General features: G+C 46.8%; 1 protein-coding gene across 8 annotated transcripts in view; it reads right to left on the bottom strand.

Moving 5' to 3' along the window:
* BICRAL (BICRA like chromatin remodeling complex associated protein) overlaps positions 1–20,725 on the bottom strand; it is a 2,181,199-nt gene that overhangs the window by 821,972 nt on the left and 1,338,502 nt on the right. For 7 of the 8 annotated variants that reach the window (XM_069608491.1, XM_069608492.1, XM_069608494.1 and 4 more), the window contains one exon: positions 16,687–16,832. In XM_069608491.1, the coding sequence (XP_069464592.1) occupies positions 16,687–16,832 (146 nt within the window). The remainder of the gene's footprint in view (positions 1–16,686; positions 16,833–20,725) is intronic. The other variant, XM_069608490.1, reaches the window with a different exon arrangement.

Below are 20,725 nucleotides of genomic sequence, written 5' to 3' on the forward strand. Positions count from 1 at the left end.
GCACACAGTACGAGCATAAACAATTGAGAATGTCATAAAAGTCTCAAAGTGTACCGCTCATTGAGAGTTACACAAGCTTTCCAGCATCTGTGCATTTTTAACCATTGTTTGCATAGGTAACATAGTATGTATTGTATTTATATAACGTATATGTTAAGTAGTGACATTTTATGATTGAGTGTTCATGAAAATTATTGTATTTATCAACATTCACCTTTTTTTGCACCTTACTAACTAATGCAATAAAAGATTATTCATTTAGACATCTCAGTTTTCTATTCAAAGAAGAACGCAGAAAAATACACGACGAGCCACTAGAAACTTCTAGTAGGCATTCTTAATGAACAAATATAGTACCTCATTTAAAGGTAGAAACATATTTAGAGTAATTATTTAGATTTAGTTAAACAAGGTTATCCATACACTTTACAAGTGTGTGTTTTTTCTCATTGATAACCCTGCCAGTGTATGCATTTACAGAGACTCCTTGAGTAGGACACGGACTGAAGAAGCCTGGTCCCAGAGGGTCTCCAGTAGCGGGGAACGCCTAAGCAGCAACCGAACTGCGTCACACCGAACCGATGCCAAAGCCCTGCAGGAAGGCAGTGCAAAGGGAGTGACAGCTTCGACACACATAGAACCGCCAGAAGAAGTCAGAACGGAAAAGCAATATCGACCTACCTGAAAGCCTACGCGGAGCGTCAGAGCGCAGAGACAGAAGGTACACAGTTGCTCCTGGGAGTAGGTGGGAGATGGGCGGAAAGGTCAAACCACGCCCCAAGGTAGGGTGAGAGCAACCAGACCCAAACATAGGGTGAGAGGGACCAATCCGAAAGGCGTGGTGAGAACAACTGAACCACCATGCGGAGTGAAAGCAACCAGACCCCAAGGCAGGGTGCAAGCAACCAGGCTCCAAAGCAGGGTGAGAAGAACAGGTAACCTAAATATGGTAACGTTCCTTCGACTGGATGTTCCTCCCACGTATTCCTCATCTTTGATATACGATATCCAGCTTCAGCTGCTTTGGAAATAATTTGCCGGCAGAGGGCGCTATGCGTCGATGCAGTCGACTCGATGCCCCTCCAGGGCCTACGTCTTGAGGGTGATGTCATTGAAGGTATATATAGCATGAGCAGCGCCCATTGGCTTCATTTCGGTTTTTTCTTTAGTAGAGCTAGCCACATTACCCCGGGTTTGACCGTACTAATCTTTGAAGGAGCGGAAGCTGTAATAGCATGGGAAGTTCTACTGTGGGGTAGGCTGGTAGGGCGATGAGGAATACGTGGGAGGAACATCCAGTCGAAAGAACGTTACTAGGGGTAAATAACTTGTTCTACGAATGGATTGTGTCCGTCCACGTATTCCTCATCTTTGATAGACTCCCAAAGCAGTGTTTGTTTTGGTGGAGGGAGTATGAATTTTCTCAGTAGTTTCCATGAACCGAATGGAGGACATCTTTTTTAAAGCTTCCATCCTGACTGAGGGAAGAATCAAGGCAGTAGTGCTTCGTGAACATGTGTATAGTAGACCACGTAATAGAAACACCTCTTTGCAGAGCCGAAGAGATAGCCATGCCCCTGGTGGAATGGGCCCTCAAGCCTTCTGGACGATCTTTGCCCGCCAGCCTGTAGCATTCTGAAATTGGTAGAATGATCCATCTGGATAAGGTCTGCTTTGTCACAGCCTGACCCAGTTTGTGACCTGTATAGCCAATAAAAAAGCTGATCATCTATACAAAGCTTGGCCTCGACGGCTCTCAACATTCCATGTGTTCTCATTTTGCTTGATCTATCTTCTGCCTTTGATACTGTCAACCATACCATCCTGCTCAACCGTCTCTGTGATAACCTGGGTATCACTGGTCAGGCTCTGTCGTGGCTGACCTCTTTCCTCTCCAATCGACCCTCCCAGGTCCAACTGCGGTCTTTCCACTCCGACATCTTTTCCTCTACCTGTGGTGTCCCCCAGGGATCTAACCTCTCTCCCTGGCTGTTCAACCAGTATCTGGCACTTCTCGCCACTGCATCGTTGCACTTTGCCCCAACTTTCAGTGCTATGCGGATGATACCCAGCTCATTTTCAGGCTACCCTCGACCTCCTCTTCTCCTTCCCTCATCTCTGACTGTCTTTCTGCTATCCAGGAATGGTGTTCCGCCAACGACCTCTGCCTTAATGCCAGTAAGACAGAGATTCTACTCATCGGCACACCCACTCCCTCCTTCACTGCAGCTCTCTGGCTGGCCTCTCTTGGCCCTCTTCCTGCTCCTACCTGCAAGGCAAAAAACCTTGGGGTCATCTTCGACTCCACACTCTCCTTCTCTCCTCACATATCTGACGTCTCTAAGAAGTCACACTACCAGCTACACCTCCTCAGAGGTATCCTTCCTTTCCTCTCCTTCCCCCAGAAGCTCACTGCCTCTAGAGCCCTGGTTCTCTCGAAGCTGGACTACTGTAACAGCCTCTATCTAAATCTGCCCGCCTCTACTCTCCACCCTTTGCAACTCAACCAGAACAGGACTGCGAGACTTGTCCTTGGCCTCAAGCCCAGGGACCGTATCTCTCCAGGACTGAAATCACTGCACTGGCTCCCAGTGACTGCGAGGATCAAGTTCAAAACCCTCTGCATTGTCCACAAGGCGGTCTGGGGCCTTAGGGCAAAATACCTTCAACTCTCTCCTCCTAAATATCTTCCTTCTCGAGCTCTTCGCTCATCCGCCTCCAACTCCCTCAGGGTCAGCCGCTTCTCCAAACAACGAGTTGGGGGCAGATCTCTCTCCACTGCAGGGGCCTCCCTCTGGAACAGCCTTCCTGCCTCCCTGAAACTTGAGGAGAACCATCTCCGGTTCCGGAAGCACCTCAAAACCTTCCTCTTTGCCTCCGCTTTCTCTCCCCCTCTCCCCTGCTAATACTACTGAAACTGCACTGAATCTGCAACTGGGCCACTCACCGTTCTCGGTCCTTGGCCCAGCCACTCTCCCCTGCACTGCCTCCATGGCAACCCCTGCGCTACGGGACTGTGTCTGTATCCCTACAGCCCCCCTTCCCAGCACTTGACTGCACTTACTTTGCACTTGCCACCAGCTGGCCCTTGTTATTTATCCTGTTTGCTGTATGCCATTAACCCTGTACTGCACTTTCCCCTCTCCCTTTCCCCCTTGCACTTTTCCCTTTCCCTCTACCCTTTGCACTTGAGCGATCTGAATGACACCTGGCCTAGTAGGATCGTTGTCTGTCTCCCCTTGTTCCCTCCCCTGCCTCGTCGCGCCTTGAAACACTTGTGTATAGGCGCATTACAAATGCCATATCATATCATATCATAATGAGGATCAGGCCTTTGTCCAGGGCTCGAGGGCACATGGGATTCGGCTCGAGCCCTTTCCTTACCGGCTTTAGGAGGCATGGTAGGAGCGTGGCTTGTCGAGGGTTTTTGTTTCTCAAATATTTTTCGCATTTCTAACCTAAATGCTTTCCATTCGGCAGGAGAGGAGGCCTTTGTGGCACAAGATAAAGCTCTCTCAGGAGAGGAGGATGACAAAGTGTTAGGGAGAATTCTCTGTTTAGGCTGAATTTCCTAACCTAGTGAGTCCCCCAGCAGCTTTGCTGGATTTCTGGAGTTTGTTTTTTTCTCCTGCCAAGAGTGAGACTCTTTTTCTCCCACTCTTGGACATGATTTGTGGTGTTCCTTTGAATGTTAATGTGTTTTATGGGCTATGGGGTCCTTTACTCCATAGGGTCTCATGTGTTTTTCCTATATGTGTTACACAGCACCCTCCGTGCAGTAACACCGGGGTGTCATAGTGACCCCCCACCATAGACTCCATACCCTGGGACTGACTACTGTCTCCCAGGGCATGTAAAGTCACCATTGGCTTTACTAGTCCGAGATTATTAACAGAACCAGTACAAACCATCATATTGTGGACGTACTGGTAGGGGCAATTCGATTGCCCCTGGGTCTGTTGTTCGAGGGGGCACTGTCCCGTCCCCCCTCGTTGAGTTTTGGCTGGTGGCAGTGGATACTACTTTTTATATTCAACCGCGAATATATCTCTATGGGATTTTCCCATTGTTCGAGGCTAATACTTTTTAACATAGCCTCTAACATACCGCCGGTTTATTTATTTAATATTAATTCGCCGGTTGGTATTTTCTGCCAGAACTCGGTTTTAAAATGGCGTTTGTGTTCGCCTCTGTAACTCCAAACCAAAGGTCGAGCCCTTTGTTCCACTTTTTGGCGGGCTTCTCCACAGAAGCCTCCAAGAGTGGTGCCACTCTGTCTGGGTACCACAGGGGCTGTGGGAGGGGGTTTAGGCACCCTGGACTGAGTTACCTTGGTAACTCAAGTCGCACTCGTGTGATTGGCCCAAGTGGTGAGCCGGCCGGCTCAAAACTTAGCATGTTTGATTGACAGCTAGGCTGAGTGAATGGGGGTGTGCTGCATAAAAGCAGGGCTTTTGGGACTGGAACTTCAGAAGTCGCCACAGGACCTGAAAATCCGCCGAGGGAGAAGCTGAGCCGACCTGCTACGACGACACCACCGGTGGAGCCCTGCTGAACCAACAACAGAGGAGATCTCCCTGCTGGAGAGTCTTCTTCCCCTGACTGGTGGGCACAACCAGTTTACCTTCTTTTCTCGCATCCCAGGATGTCTTGTGGTCGAGTTGCCCGTGCCAAGCACCCCGGCAACCGGATAGCTACTTACCACTGGACCGCGAATAAAAGGACCGCTCCTTTTAATTGAGAACTCTGCGGCTGGTTTCTTCCCTGGCAGTGCAACGGACTCCTGCTTTCCTCCCCGACGAGATCCTCTCTTCCTCCGGACGAAGCACCGACTTGCACCTGCTGCCAGGAACAACTGGCCCCGCTGGAGCGTTCTCACCATTTTAAGGTACCGTGCCCGCCAGGCCTCCCTTTCTAAAGATTGCTACAAGGTAACAATAACCCCTTAACCTTCTGGACTGGGCTGGCCGCCTTGACCATCTAACTGGTCCCTTTCTATTGATCCAACTCCTTTTGAAACTATTGCAAGACTTTTGGGCACTTTGAACCGTGTGACCTTGGACACATTTCGACCGGAGCCTCTTAAAGTGGGGCCGGCCTTGTTAACTTTGACTTTACGGTTTTAACCTGCCTTCTTCTCCTACTGTGTTCTCCCAAAAGCGTTGGGATCTGTTTCTATCTTTGCTCTGCCTTTCTCTCCCTTTTAAACAGATTGATTAGAGTGCCATCTTCGTTAAGCGCTCACTGCTGTCTGAAAATAAGTGTTGCTTTACTTAAGACTTGTCTAACTAATCGTTGAAGGGAGTGTATATCTTTTAGTGACCGTGTTTTTGAACTGCTTGAGATTAGTGCCAGTGTGTTTAACTAGATGTGTTTTTAAATAAATAATTATATCTCTTTTACACCAAGCTGTGGTCAGTGTTTGCTTGTTCTACTGTGTTCTTTTGACCTATTGTGAATACTCTGTATACTGCCTAACTCATCTTGAGGGAAGTCTGACTGCTCAGCCACAGCTACCAGGTAAATCTGGGTGGTACAGATTGCTACCAATTTGGTTTACTGCCAACCACCTGTAGTCTTAAATCTTTTGCAGTGGTCCCAGAGGGAACTGCACCGGTTTCTGCCTAACACAAAGAAGTCTAAGTGGGCGACTTGTGGTGCCTCTTCTTCGACTTCCTTGACGACGATGAGGAGGGGTGGGAGCCATTCCTCAACCTGGTCCTTTTCACCTTCTTCCTTTGAGGAGAGCAACCTCTCGCATCGACCAAAGGTTTCTTCGACGGAGTAGTCGAAGGGGATTTCTTGGCGTTTCTACCTAATGTCAATTTCCCCTTTCACTCCTTCAGAACTTTTCCGGTCATCGACTGGCATTTCGAGCAGGCCGAGTTCTTGTGCTCCACACCGAGACACCACAAGCATACTCAATGTGGGTCGGTTATCGACATCTTGGAGCTGCAGTCCTGATACTTCAAGAACTCAGTCTTCGGGGTAGTAGGAGTCCAAGACGAAGACATTTTTGCAAATAGAACAATAGAAGCGCACCGTAAACGGTACTAAGGCCAATGAGCGCTACACATGCTATATAGGCCTTCAATGACATCACCCTCGAGACAGACATCGACGCACAGCGGCCTCTGCTGAAAGAAATTCCAAAGCAGCTGACACTGGATATCAAATATCAAAGATGAGGAATACGTGGGAGGACACAATCCATTTGAACAATCAGACCCCAATGCAGGGTGCGAGCAACAAGACCTCAAGTCGGGTTCCGAGCAACCAGACCCCAAGGTCGTCTGAGAGCAACTGACACCAAGCTGGGTTAAGAGCAACAAAACCCCAAGGTAGGGAAAAGCAAGCAGAGCCCAATGCAGGCTGAGAGCAACCAATCCCAAAGCAGCAACAGAACCCCAAGGCAGAGTGAAAGCGGCCAGAACCCAAGCAGGGTGAGATCAACCAATCCCCAAGGTGGAGTGAAAGCAACCAATCCCCATGGTGGGGCGAAAGCAACATGAAACCAAGGCAGATTGACAGAAACTGAATCCCAGGCATGGTGTGAAACCTGTGGCCCCAGGGAGGGGTAAAAAAACAAGAGGCAGTTAGGTGGAGAAAACACCACAAGGGTCCCTGGAGGATAGCCCAAAGAGAGAGAGAGATCCAACCCCATGGCAGGGTGACAGAAACCCAGCCCCAAAGTGGGCTGAGAGAAACAGAATCCCAAGGCAGGGTGTGAAACCCGAGAACCCAAAGAGGGGTTAAAACCAGGAGATAGTTGGATGGAAGAAACATCACAAGTTTCCCTGGAGGGTAACCCGAGGAAAAAGACCTATTCTGGACTTATGAACCAGGAAGTTCTCAAAGGGGGAAGATGACCCGAAAATAAGACGAAGTTCCTGGCTATCCACAGATAAAGAGAGACTGACCAAGGACTCAAAAGTAATCCCAGGAGGGGAAGTTGGAAGAGACATTTGCTGGTGCCTTGGCTGGAACTATGCATCGGGCGAGAAGCTCTTTTCTGATAGAGACCTTAGGGTGGGGTCAGAAACCAACCACCACTATCATTTGGGTAGAAGATCCTTATGATACATTTAGTTAAGTTTGATACTTTTTAGTTGTATAGTGATAGGGACAACAATTAGGTTAGTACATGCTTTCTGGATGGCGGATTTGGATTATTTTGCAAGACCTCCTGATGGGCACCTTTTGAGACTTCTTCTTTTCTTTAAGAATAGTGGTGAGAAACATGGGGATAGTATATGTTTTTGTGTTCAAATAAAGAACTACGTTACCCAAAATTCCATCTTGTGAAATCTCCTGATTCTGGTTTACCACAACTATGACAAAGGAAAAAAAGACTATGATGAAGATGAAGGGCTATGACAAAGGACTATGACAGATGTGAAGGATTAGGAGGAAGGATTATGATGAAAGACAATGACAAAGGAAAAGGACATTGATGAATGAAAACCACACTGGCAAAGGAAAATGTCTATGACAACAATGATGAAGTATTATTATTAAGGAGAAGGACTATGATCAAAGATTATGGATAAGGACTAGGACTACGATGACAAATAAGGACTCGAAGGAGAATGACACTAATGACAAATGAAAAAGACAAAGGGCTATAACAAAGGAATACAACGAAAGAGAAGCACTAGTGGGACACGGTTTCTCAAAGGGCTTTCAACCAACTCAATGAGGCTCTTTGCAAAAGCTAATTTTTCATCAGACCTCACTTTACCAAGTAGTTTATCTTTCAAACAGATGCTTCCTCTATTGGTCTTGGGGCGGTATTGTCAGAGATGCAGGAGGAGCAGGAGAAACCCATTATGTACATCATTAGGAATCTATTTCCCAGAGAATAGAACTATCCAGTGGTCAAATTGGAATGCTAAGTAATCAAATGGGCTCTAGTCAGCGATTGGTACTGTCTAACGGGCTGATAGTTTAAGGTTGTACAGACCACACCCCATTAGTCTGGATAACGAGGAACAAGAATACTAACCAGGAAACTGACGCTGTCAGGAGAGGATAGGAATCAATCTCAGTGTGGGCTGGGAGGCCTACCATGGTGGAAGTCAGAGCCAGTCATAACCCAGAGAGGGATGGTGGCAGTTGAGATGGCCCCAATTCCTGTCCCCTCCTCAAGTGCCATTGTATGGGCAGTACTTGCATCACCCAATGCTATCTTGATACAAATGGTCGCCAAGCTCTCCATTTTAGTTCTAAATAACCTAAAGTCACCACTGCATTTAGAGGGAGAGACCAGCAGAGAAAGCACAGTCCATCAGTGCTCCATGCCATATGCTTTTCAGTACCTGACCAGCAAACCGATAGAAAGAGACAGCAGATGATGCGGCGGATAGAGTACACAGGCACCTGATAGGCTGTGCACCGTTCCCAAGCGCCAGCAGCCACAAAACCACTACAGACAACCCTGACTGCCAGGGACGTAAACCAGATATAACCCGCTATTTTAACATTTTTCTGTACATAGCACCTCTTGAGTGGGGAAAACGGGGCCCGGTTGGCCACAGACAGACAACCAACCAGAGGATGGGGAAGGGGATAAGAGAAACCCAAGGAAACAGTTGTGGGTTGCTTGAGTGAGGTCAGAAGAGGATGGGGCAGACCAAGAGACCAGAAGGAGGAGGGAAAGTGGACAAGGGCATTGAAGTGAATTATAGAGAAGGTGAGTTATTGATTGGTGAGTGCAGATGATACTTTTTTTATCAGTGTGCGTGTAAGATTAGTGAGTACAAATATAAGTGGGAGTGCAGGGAGTGAATGGGTTGACTGGTAGAGGAATGTGGAGGAGGGAATAATAGTGTGGAGGAGGGAGTAGTAGTGTGTAGGAGGAAGTAGTAGAGTGGAGGAGAAAGTAGCATAGTAGATAAATGGCATCAAAAGGTGGAGGCAGCAGTAGAAGGAGTCAGAGACATCAAAGGACCAGAGGAAAAAGACGCAGGGAGCAGAGTGAGTGGTGGTGGGATGAGTTGGGGGGTAGGAGAGTAGAGAGAGGAGAATAGAATACAGAGCCAGAGAAAGAAACATCAGGGTGTGAGAAGATCGAGACTAAGTCATGCAGAGTGTCTGAAAGGCACATCTTCATATCGTCTGGTAGCTACTAACAAAGTGGTAGTGTAGTGGTAATTTAGATAGTCCCACAGAAACTCTAGAGAAATAAGGTGATTGTCTTTAGGTTATTCCTATTAGTCAACCGAGAGATTAGACATTATACAGTAGGGGAGTGAGGCCGGCGAGCGACAGATGAAGCAGTGAAGTTATGTGGCCCTGCTACAGGCAGCAGTAATATCATGTTAAAATCCTGCTAGAAAGCACTTCTGAGGCACAGGCACCGCGCACCGGGTGTCGGAATAATCCAGCGCCGTTATCAGGGAGCAGAGAGTGGTGATCGAGTCTGGATGATCTGCCAACTCAAAGAAAAGCAGAGCAGTGAAAATGCCGGGAAGAGCACCAAGATGGCTGCTGGCGGTCAGAGCAGAGGTCAGTGAACCCAGAGGCATGAGGAAAGTGCTCTGCGGCAAACATATGGCCGTGACCTGCAACTGAGGGCCCAAAGCAGCAGCTGGCAGAGCTTGGAAAGATCTGCCTCTCACGCTAGGTGGGATTGAGGATCATTTTATCTTCGCCAGCTGCTGAAAATGCTCCTATTTTAGTCTTTACTTCAATATATCTTCCATTCTGCACAATTCCTCCGGGTGTAAGTGCGCTCAATAAATTCTTTTAACACAACATAACATAACACAGTGAGTGGCAAGCACTGCAGCAGCGCCGAGATGCAGAGGGTGGCGGCGGCAGATGGATAAAACTGAAACGGCTGACAGTAGGTGCGGAGGGGGTGACTGAGCTGCAGAATGGTCCTGATTGAAAGCTGGAGCCACAGGGCAGTATAACCAATTGGTCCCCTGGTGACGTAAGCAGGAGAGGTGCCGGCAGGCAAAGGACTCAGACCAGCAGCAGGAGTGACTTGAAACACGACACAGGAGGGGGAGTAAGGAACTCCTTTGCACGCCAGGAGCCACCGGGAGCTTTAACAGTGAGAGGCAACCCAGTAAGGAGACCGGCAATCAGGCAGTGGCAGATTTTACTTGGAGGCCAGCACAGGAGAGGCCAGAGACAAGCAAGGAGAGTGGAGAGCGGAATAGAGTGGGCCCTGAACTCCAGCAAGGTGCGGGCTGAGGAATAATATTCTCCTGGGGGGCGAACATGAGACATGAGCAGCAGGGGCAAGATGAACCCAGGCAGGAGAGAAAGCTGCTGGATACTGTGGTCAGGGTCCTAGGGGCATTAGCGGACTGCCGGTCCTGGGGAAGACTGTAGAGGAACTGATCACTGCAAGGACAGAGTCAGCTACGCAGCAAGGGGTGGGTGGTGGGCTGTGTTGCCCTCCAGACAGGAAAAGTGACCGGAGGTTCAAGAGGGAGAGCTATTGTCGCTGCCCTGCACACCATCTAGTGGGCCGGCACAGAGCACAATGAGTGGGGGAGTTTGTATCGCTGCAGCCTTGGAGTAGAGCACAGAGCAGATAGCTGCACGGCCACGAGGAGGGCTGTGCAAGTGGATGTGTTGAGGAGAGATAGGGGAGAAGAGTGTGAGGGCAAGTGGCTGAGGTGCACAGGGACCTACATTGTCACTGTGCAAAACCCTATAAGAGACATCGGGCACACGCTGTGAGATCGCCCCAATAGGCCTCCTGATGGTGAGAAGAGGTGGGAGTGCAGCCGACACAGGAAAGGAACTTATTTTAGCCTCCCGAAAAGACACCGGCAACATCGCAAATCTTATCGCCGAACCAACTCCTAGCACTCAGCTCTATAGGCCGGAGAGCTGCACTATGGGGAAGGGCCAGCAAAGGATTGAGCACTATGCTGTCCCCAAACAGAAGTCCACCAAAGCAGAGTGTGGGGGAAACGATGCCACAGGAGCAGCAAAGGAAATGGGTGGAGTAGTCACACTGGAAGGGTTGATGGCAGAGATACAGGACTCAAGGCTATTCCTAGAAGGAAAGATACAGGAGGTGGGAATCGATGTTTCTCTGGTATGTGCTGACTTGCGAAAAGTGAGCAAACGAGAGCTGACTTGCGAAAAGTGAGCGAACGAGTGACGGAAGTGAAGCAGCGGGTAAGCAAGGTCGAAGTTGATCCGGCCACACTGAAGAACCAGGTATGCAGACTCAAAGCAGCGACAAGGGTGCTGGAGACTAAAGTAGAGGACTCTGAGTGCCAGTCCCGCCGGAACAATATCCACCTGGTGGGGGTGCTGGAACAAGAGGCAGGGCTGAGCGCTGAGCTATATGTGAAGAGGCTGATCCTGAAAACACTATGCATAATGGGCCCATTAAAGCTTTTCATGGTGTTTCGGGTGCACAGACTACCGGGCAGGCCCCCACTGTCAGTGGGGCAGCCAAGGGTGATGGTGGCCAAACTACTCAATTTCAGGGACAGAGACACAATATTGTAGGGGCTCGAAAGGCTGGCCACTTTGAGGTCAATGGCACAATGATGCTAATATTCCCAGACTTCACACAGGAGGTGCAGAAGCAGCGGAGATCGTTTGATTCAATCCATTGGAGGCTAAGGGAATCGAATGTACGTTTTATGACTATATTTCCAGGGAAACCTTGAGTGATAGATGATAGCAGATCATATTTTTTCACCTCACCACAGGAGGCATGGGAGTGGCTAGAACACAGGACACCAAAAGTGGTGCCGCAAGAGGTTGGGTATCATCATCCTGCGGGGAGCAACCGCACCTTGCAGGGAGACCGCAAAGAGGCAGCGAAGGAGGGTGGAATTTAAACACGTCACCTTTCGAAGGCACTTGGTGGGACTTCCTTTGGTTATTGAAAGAAGATGTAATTGGTATTAAGCGGTCAAAGTGGGCGGAGAGTTCAGCCAACCCCGAAATCCGGGACCCTGCTGACCACGCCTGTAGGAAGGTGTGCAATGGGGGGGCCATCTCAGTTGGTACAGGTTGATCATAGAAGGAGTGGGAGGGAGAGAGAGGGGAGGGGGCAGCTGATGGTCTTGGGGGTAGGGTTTGTAACAGACCAGGGGGAATGAACAGGCAAACTCACTGGAGGAGGAGGGGGAGGGACCCAGGAGTTGTGGCGGGGGAACGCAAACCCAACTTAATTGGTTGCACTGGCGAAGGCCATCTTAAGATCGGCGCATGGAATGTGCAGGGCCTGGGGGTGGCGGCAGGAAGCGGCTACGGGTGGGACAATACTTGAAGAGGTGAAGAGGCACCCCATACAGCTAGCATTATTGCAGGAGACTCACCTAAATGATCAGGGAAGGTGCTTGGCTCCACGTACTCCACGTTTGCAAGAGAAGTACTGATATGGGTGGCCCTAGGGACCACCCCGCAGGTGGAATGAACATTAGAGGACACCAATGGGAGGGGGATAGCTGTGGTGGGACACCTAGACGACCAAGATACATGTGTGGTTTACTCGTACACCCCGAATGTGAACGACAAAGATTATTTCGCTTCAGTGCTGGAACTGACAGGGGGTTGTAGATCTGGTCTATACGTCTGGTGGGGGGAGACTTTAGCTGTGCGCTGGATCCGGATTTGGATTGGACGGGCAAGGCACATCGCATGAAACACCAAGCGAGGACAGCATATGACAGGTTATGGACAAGATGGATCTGGTGGAGGGGAAGGAACACTATCATTGGTTTGCCGAGCCACATACCTAGATAGAGCCATTTCGGTTCACTCTCTACTGGTTGCCACTTTGGTACACCCGCATTGTAGACTTGCTGCAGCATTGTAGAGGATGAGGGCTGGCGTCCTGGAAGACCATATGGGATGCAATAACTATCTTCTTTGAATTAAACAAGGTATCGGTAAGAGATGTGGGGACGCAGTGTGAGGCATTTAAGGTGACGCTACTGGGTATATGCATGCCTCAGGTGGTGAGGGTCCGGAGGACACTGGATAGCTTGCTAAAAGTATTACAAGGAGTGCTCCATCAGTTGGAAAGGGACGTAGCGGGGGCAATACGTGGGGGAAGAGCTAGCAGCGAAAATGACAGCCCACCAGAGGGCACAGGATTCGCTTTCCTAGTTTAATTACGGCCGCTATACAGCGAGGATACACGGAGAGGGAGACAAAGCCGGCTGGTTGTTAGCATGGCTATTATAGCAGGAACAGCCGGGGATGTCGATCGTCCAAATTCAAGATCCGACTGGTGCCCTGGTGTCCTCACAACGGGAGATGAATGGGATATTTCAGGGATATTACCAACGGTTGTATTCGACCGTGGGAACCTGCTCAAATCTGGAAACCTCAGTTTGCTAGATTTGGTGCAGTTATCTAGGCTGGAGGGGGAGGCCATAGATTGACTGGAGGCGTCGATAGAAGAGGTGGAGATATATTGAATGCGATACGAACCATGCAAACAAATAAAGCCCCAGGGAGTGATGGGTTTCCGGTGGAGTTTGACTGGGAATTCGCAGAGGTTCTGGTCCCCCAACTGAGAAGGGTATATGACAGTGCACTTCCGGAGGGGGTCCTACCAACCACGATGAGAGAAGCCATAACTAGAGATACTCTAAATAGGGACAAGGAGCCGGCCCAATGCACCTGTTGTAGGCCGATTTCCTTGCAAAATTCTGACGTGAAGATCCTGGGAAAAGTGTTGGCATCCAGATTGGCCAGGATGGCCACAGGTTTGGTACACCCAGCGAATGCGGATTCGTGGGAGGGAGGGACACTAGCATGAATTTACGCCATCTGCACCATGTAATGGACCTAGTCAAGGACTTGCGGAGAGAGATGGCGCTGGTTGCGCTGAACGAAATCAAGGCGTTTGACTTACTCTAGTGGCCTTGGCTGTTCAAAGTGCTAGAGGCCTATGGGTTTGGAAGTGCGATCCTTTGGGTTTGGTTGCGACTGTTATATCAGAGACCGACAGCCAGGGTCGAGACGGGCACATAGTTGTCAAAGGGGTGGATACTGGAACGAGGTATGTGACAGGGCTGCCCAGTTTCCCCAATTTTATTTTTGCTCGCACTTGAGCCCCTGGCTCAATATTTCCAGACATTCATCCCGGAAACAGGTATCCTAGCGGGTGGAGTGGTCCATAATATTTCGCTTAATGTGGATGACATCCTATTATATGTGGACAACCCTCTGGAGAACATGCCGATTCTTCTAGAGGTGTTAGATACCTTATGAAGGGTGTCAGGATTTCAAATTAACAGAGAGAAGTCACTTTTGTTTCTGTTGGCGGGCCTTAGCACAAAAGACATTAGACAAAAGGCAATCAATATTGTCTAGATACTAACACGGGTTTAGGGGTGTCTATGTTAGGGATGAAAATTGTATTACTAGACAAGTGAGAGGGACAGCCCTAGCGCCCTGGTGAATCAATTAATAAAAACTCTTGAACAATCTCTGGGAGTTCTTTGATCCCTCTGTGACACAAGCTTGGCTGTGACAGCACAGCAAACATTCTGCCATTCCTGAAGATCTGTGACCCTGGAAGGAAATGCAGGAATACAGCAGCAGAATGTGTCAGGAAGCCTGTGCACCTTCCAAGGCAGAGGACGCACTGATGGCCTCTCGTGCCAACCAATCAGATCATACCTACATAACTGTAGCCAACAGCAGTTGTATCTGAATGGCTAGAACCCCATCAGTTGACAAACTCGTTTCAACTAAGGCAAATGTTAAGGTGCATAATTTATTCTGGCTGATGGAAAGATCAGAGATGGTAAGTCTGAAACCAGATTTAGTAAAGTTGATGCCACACAGATTTGAAATTCTCTTGACAAAGATACAAAGGATTTATGAAGTAAAAAAGAAAGGTGCATGATCTGGGAACACGTTTATGATTAAGAAAAACATGATTTTCACCACGAGTTTGATACTCTCGTCTGTTCTGTTAGAAGGTTTAATGATATGCTGCTGTAAGTGTAGCAGAAGTTGGAGTAAGGTTAAGTACACGCCTCGTGAGCCCCAATAAGTACCGAGGGGATGTAGTTCTACTCTAATATTAAAATTGACATAGTGTGTATGAATCTGATAGTGAGCTAGAAAATCAAATTGATGCACTGAGGAGAACTGAAGTACAGAATGTATTGAGGGTATGAAAACAGGTCTGGCAGGCACACAGGTTTCTAGGAAACCGTTTTCATTATATAACAGGGCAAGGGGCTAGATATGTGGGAAAGTGTTATGCTGCAAGTTGTGCAAATGGGAGGAATGTTGGTGCAGATTGTTTCATTATATCTTTATGAATGGGATATATTAAATTCTCAATTGGTTTGATGTCATAGCATTGGCTGCTTTCTCTATGAACAGTTTGTATTCCTAGAGGACTTGTCTCAACTTCACCCTGAAATTACTAACTGTTGGCTTTTGGCAATGCTTGTCTGCGCAGACTAAAACTCAAAACTGCCATCTTGCACTTTTCCATGCAAAGGACTTTTGTAAGCATGTGTTATAAACTGGTACAGACCAGAACATTCCAAATGTACATTGTGAAGGAATGCAAGGAGATGCTATGAAAGGCGGGGTTGGTAAGCCCATTTCGGCAGGAGCATTCAGAGAGAACTGTCAGGTGAGGGGTTTCAACGGTCATGTGTGTTGACAATGGGCTTCTGTGTCGAGGTTTGAATTAAATTGATGGGGTGTGAGGGTCTTTTTACCACTATACAGGCTTATGAATTCCAACTTCAGAAGGTCCTTGGTAGGTTTCCATTTTGTCACCTGTCTGTGACCTATAAAGGTAGAAGCTGTTCCAGTTTATTCCAGTATGATGAAGACGTGTTGTCTGGTTTTGTCTTCTTATACTACATACTAAAAACTGAAGTGTGAGCCTGGTTTTCTCCAACCACAACAGCTCTAATGCAACATACATGTCAATCCAAATCTGCCATCCTGGTGTCAGGTGATGAGGGGCCAGCCTGCTAGATGTTAGAAGTGGATGCAAGACTGGCAGGTGCGGATGGCTTCCATTTATCCACCTGCCCTTCTATTTAATTCAATATAACGGTTTTGTTTTACATTTGCCCGCAATGCAAGGTAACCAGATTTCATAGGCCATAACTGTATGTGTACCATGCCAAAAAGAGCTCTTGTGATAGGGGATCTGGTACGACACGATAATTAATCTACTTCATCCACTTATGTCATTAAGATACCTACCCTCAGGTACATCTGGCCGTCATAAGGATAATGATGAATGGATATTCTGCTGTCTGGCAATAAGTCCGTGCCACATCATAAAAGGCATAAAGAAAATGACATAAAAAGCACATAGCACTCTATTTCTTTCTCCCCTCATTTACACATCCAAGATAGGCTGGCCCTATTGCCAATGACAAAGTTATCAGAATATTGGTTAATTCCAAAAATACGTTGCATACGTAATAAGGGTGTCCCATATACTAACGTGTTTCAGCAATGAAGAATTCAGTACCATGTGATGACAGAGAAGACAATAAAAATAAACATCTCAGTGCAGTTAGGTAGCAAATCATCACCAAATACTTTTTAACAATACATGCAGTGAGACATGGTATTTGCTTTTCCGATATGTAGGCATATTTACTAAGTAGATTTTTAATAAAATTAGAGAACATTTAAAATAAATTAAGAACTTTTTATCTTGAAATATCACGATCAAAAGAGGAAAATCATTATTACCTTTCTCTAAATCTTCCTTATTCGGCATTGAACCTTGAAATACATGATATGACAGAAGTTTCTGGAAAGCATCATTCAGCGAACTAAACTTCTTTTTATCTGGCACTTCAACACGTGCTTGGTCTTTTTTTAGTTGTTGAAGACTGCTAAAACAAAAAGCATATATTTTCATTTAATGCTTGTGCCACACAATATCTTTACAAAATAAAAATGACATAGTAATTTGATGCTATTTTCTATTAACTCAAACTGCACAAAAAGGTAGTTTGGTGTAAACTGACAACTTGCATATTTTTTCTTCTGGGCTTGTAAGCCTGTTGCCAACACAGAGTCAATTCCCACCCATCCTCATCAGATTCCTTACTGAATGAAGTCGCCCTTCCCAGGCAGATTTAAAATGAAATGTCTGTAATTTTAACATGACCCTATTGAGGGAAAAAATAGCCTCCCTCCCCTGCTACGTCCAGTGTCCCTGAGATAGCCACAATGTAATTGGAACGTAATATGATCCTATGATTACTTTGTGGTGGACTTCATTATTCTTCCAACCCCCAAGCTTCCTGTCACAGGACTGCACTGTTGCCTTCTCCAGACGGTTGGGGGCTGAATGTTGGCAGAAATAGGTCTCTGGGCTATGCTATCGTGGGCCAACCAAGGAGTTGTCTCTCCATTCCCTCTCAGTGCTTTGCAGAGAGCAAATAAGTAATGGGTAAGACAGGGATAGACCCTCTGATTGAGAGGCACTACACTCTGAGCAGGTTCTACGAGGGAGGCCAAACAATCTGTTAATACGGCAGCTCTAATTTTAACACTGCCTTTCCCATTTCATTCTCCTTATGAGACTCTTCCAGGTTAGGATTGGCTTCTGTCAAGTGAGTCAGGCTGTCACCAAACATTAAGCAGGTGGGCACTTATCAAGGCACTTCTCGAGTCAGACAACACAGAAAATTTGCGCTGTGATTATTACAAGGTTGCAGTAATCCCTGCAGGGGTATGTTTTTCCCTTGAAAGTTTCATGTGGGTAATCTCACCATTGTGTTGTACTCCATTCACAGCTTTGGTAGTCATCGTCATCTGATTCCATTTCTGGAAGTCTGGGATGCTAATAGCTTTACTCAAGGAGACACAGTAGTGGGGTAAGACCATCCTGCTTTCCATTTATTATATGGGTTTTCAGAACAGGATCTGGCTTCATTCTATGTTTCATTCAGCGTCAACAGGTTCAAAATAAGGCTATATTCAGGATTGCATCCTGATCCAGTTGCTCGGTCTGATTAGTGTGACACCTATAGCAAAGTGGTGATGGCTAGAAGGTTAGAGGTATAGCTTGGGTCTCTAGGCCCAGCAGGCACGGGACCCACGTCTGCGCATACCCGTCCCAATCTGAGTGACAAAGCAAAACAATGAGAAGTTGGATGGAAGGTTTAAAATTAATCTTAAACCTCTGGCAATTGCTCTGGGCAACCCTCTAGACTTGCGTTCTTCACCTACCAAGCCATTACAGAAATTGTTTTGTTTTATTGGTTTATTTCAAACCATTAACAATTGAACATTAAGAAAATAACATTTAGATTAGCAAAGTCGAAAATGAACAGGTCCATCCATACCCATGTCCTCTTATACAACTATTAAAAAGTCCTAAAACATTCTAAAATATTTCAACATATTATGATATACAGCTACAGAGATAAAATAAGAAGAATTAAAAGAAGAAAAAAAGAAAAGAGGAAAGATGGATTTAACAGCAGCCACGTTCCAGTCAAGGGAAGAAAGCAAAGAGAGCCTCTTGCCAACCTCATTATTGAACCAACATCGCGCTTCACAGCGTTAACCTCCCTCTCCATGACCTGAAGGCAATGCTAGCCCTCCAGGGGTATGCCATTAAAGAATGTTATTATCGCAATTACAGCCGAGTGGCTTTCTCCCCTCAAGAGCTTTAGCCACCAATGATCAAACCCCAATGTTGGCGCAGATTAAATTATATGACCCAAAAAGAGAGAACGCTGATCTGTCCAGCCTACACATGCAGTTAGTAGATGCTTTAATGATTCCGGTTCTGCGGCTTTTAAACAGAATCTACAATACCACAAACCCTCCTCCATCTGTTTCCGGGCCACTAAGAGTGCATGCGTTGGATACAAATTCAAGCAGAGTCTTAAAAAGCACCCTCGGACTACTGGACAAGGGAACATCTTAAATTAATTTGGCACCTCCTTCAAAGACTTGCATTCCAAAATGTAGTTTTTCATAAGGCTTAAATTATTCCTTTTAGCTTGAGTCAGTATCCAATCCTGTTGAAACAGTTTATTTTTTTATCAAAACAGGGTTGGCAATTAGAGTTTCCACAGTGCAAACCAACTCTGTCAAACAATTGGTACATTTGACTTTCCAAGCACCAAAATGACCCACCTCGGTCGTCAAATTCTTGTCCCCCAAAATAGCTAACTGGGGAACCGGCAGGGCTAACAGTGACTTTCGAAATAGAGAGAGGGATTTCCACAGGGAAACTGCATACAAAGATGAAAGCCCAAATTCAAAACGGATACATGCCATCGGCAGGCTCCTTGACAGCCCCAACATTTTCTTCCAGAAAACCTCTTCCAGAATTTCCCAGAGTTGCCATTTGAGATTTAAACAGGTTTCCGCACTGTAACATAGAATAGGGATTACTTTTTGGTTGTAAGGCATCATGGAAAACTTGCCAAATTGCCGTTGTAGAATCATACCTTAAGCCGTAAGGTCCTTAATGGACATATATGCCTGCAGAGCATCTAATCGCCTCTGGAGACCTATTGGTGTTTTATCGATCAGTAGCAAGTCATCCGCATACACCATCCTTGGGAGTGGAGTCCCATTAAGTTTTGGAGGGAAGCCCCGTATGGCCTCCTGGGACTTTCCTATATCAGAGATATACAGGTTAAAAAGAATAGGGGCCAATGCACAGCCCTGCTTTAGACCCCTATTAACCTCAATCTCTCTCGATAACGATCCCTGACAGTTCAAAGGGACATGCATGGTGAAATCTGAATAAAGTGCTTCCATTGGCTCCAAAATCTCCTTGGGAAAATTTTGAACAGAGGCGCTCCCGGTTCACACTATCAAAAGCTTGCTCCAGGTCCACAAAGGCAACATACAACATACAACTTGTACTTGCCTTTAATGACCTGGAGTTTTAGCAATTTTAATAGGAACAAATTCAACCCTGTGCTGATACCTATGACAAAACCTGACAAAACCTGTTTGCCTGGAATCTTGGTGCTCCGAGTCGATAGCCCATCTTGACAGACATTTTAATAAGATTGTTGCAAACATTTTCCCCAGACTGTCAAGAAGGGCTACGGGCCGATAATTAACCGGGTCAGTTCTTACCACCTTTTTGAAAATAGGGACAATAATGGCCGTCTTCCAAGACAAGGGTATTTGTTTATCCTTTAAGGCTTTACAAAAAAGAATATAGGCACATTTTGACCATTCATCGGGGGCCTGTTTCAACTCATAATTTGAGAGCCCATCTGGACCAGGTGCCCTGGACGTGGAGAGATTCAAGATCACTGCTCGAATTTCAGATTTTTGTAGCTTCCAATCCCATTCCTGATTCCTTCCAACATTATGGAACATGGCTTTAATTGTCTTAGCCATAAGAAGTGTTGTTCGATCTACTGCTGTTCACTAACAGACGGAGTTTGTAAGGCTACCTGTGGCGTCCCCAGCTTGTTAATCCATTCCCATGTGAGTCCAGAGTTTTTTTTGCTTAAAATTGTCTACATATTCGCCCCATCCTCTTGCATGCGTTCAGCTCTAAAGCTTCTCAACCAATTTTTATTTTGTTGCTGTCGCTTTTTTTGCTTAGAGCACGACTAATCATTGGCAGATTTCGCAAGGCCTTCAAATAAGCTCTATACTTCTTACGTTCAGTCACTAATGTGTTATTAAATGTGTGCTTCCGAATTAAGTCTGGTCTAGACCCTGATCCCTGCACCTGGACGTACTTACCCAATAACGGCACATAATTCGATCTGATCTCAATTGCAACAGAGAA

Source organism: Ambystoma mexicanum, chromosome 4q (genome assembly GCF_040938575.1).
Source record: "Ambystoma mexicanum isolate Mex_15411 chromosome 4q, UKY_AmexF1_1, whole genome shotgun sequence".
In the NCBI taxonomy this organism is placed as follows: Eukaryota; Metazoa; Chordata; class Amphibia; order Caudata; family Ambystomatidae; genus Ambystoma; species Ambystoma mexicanum.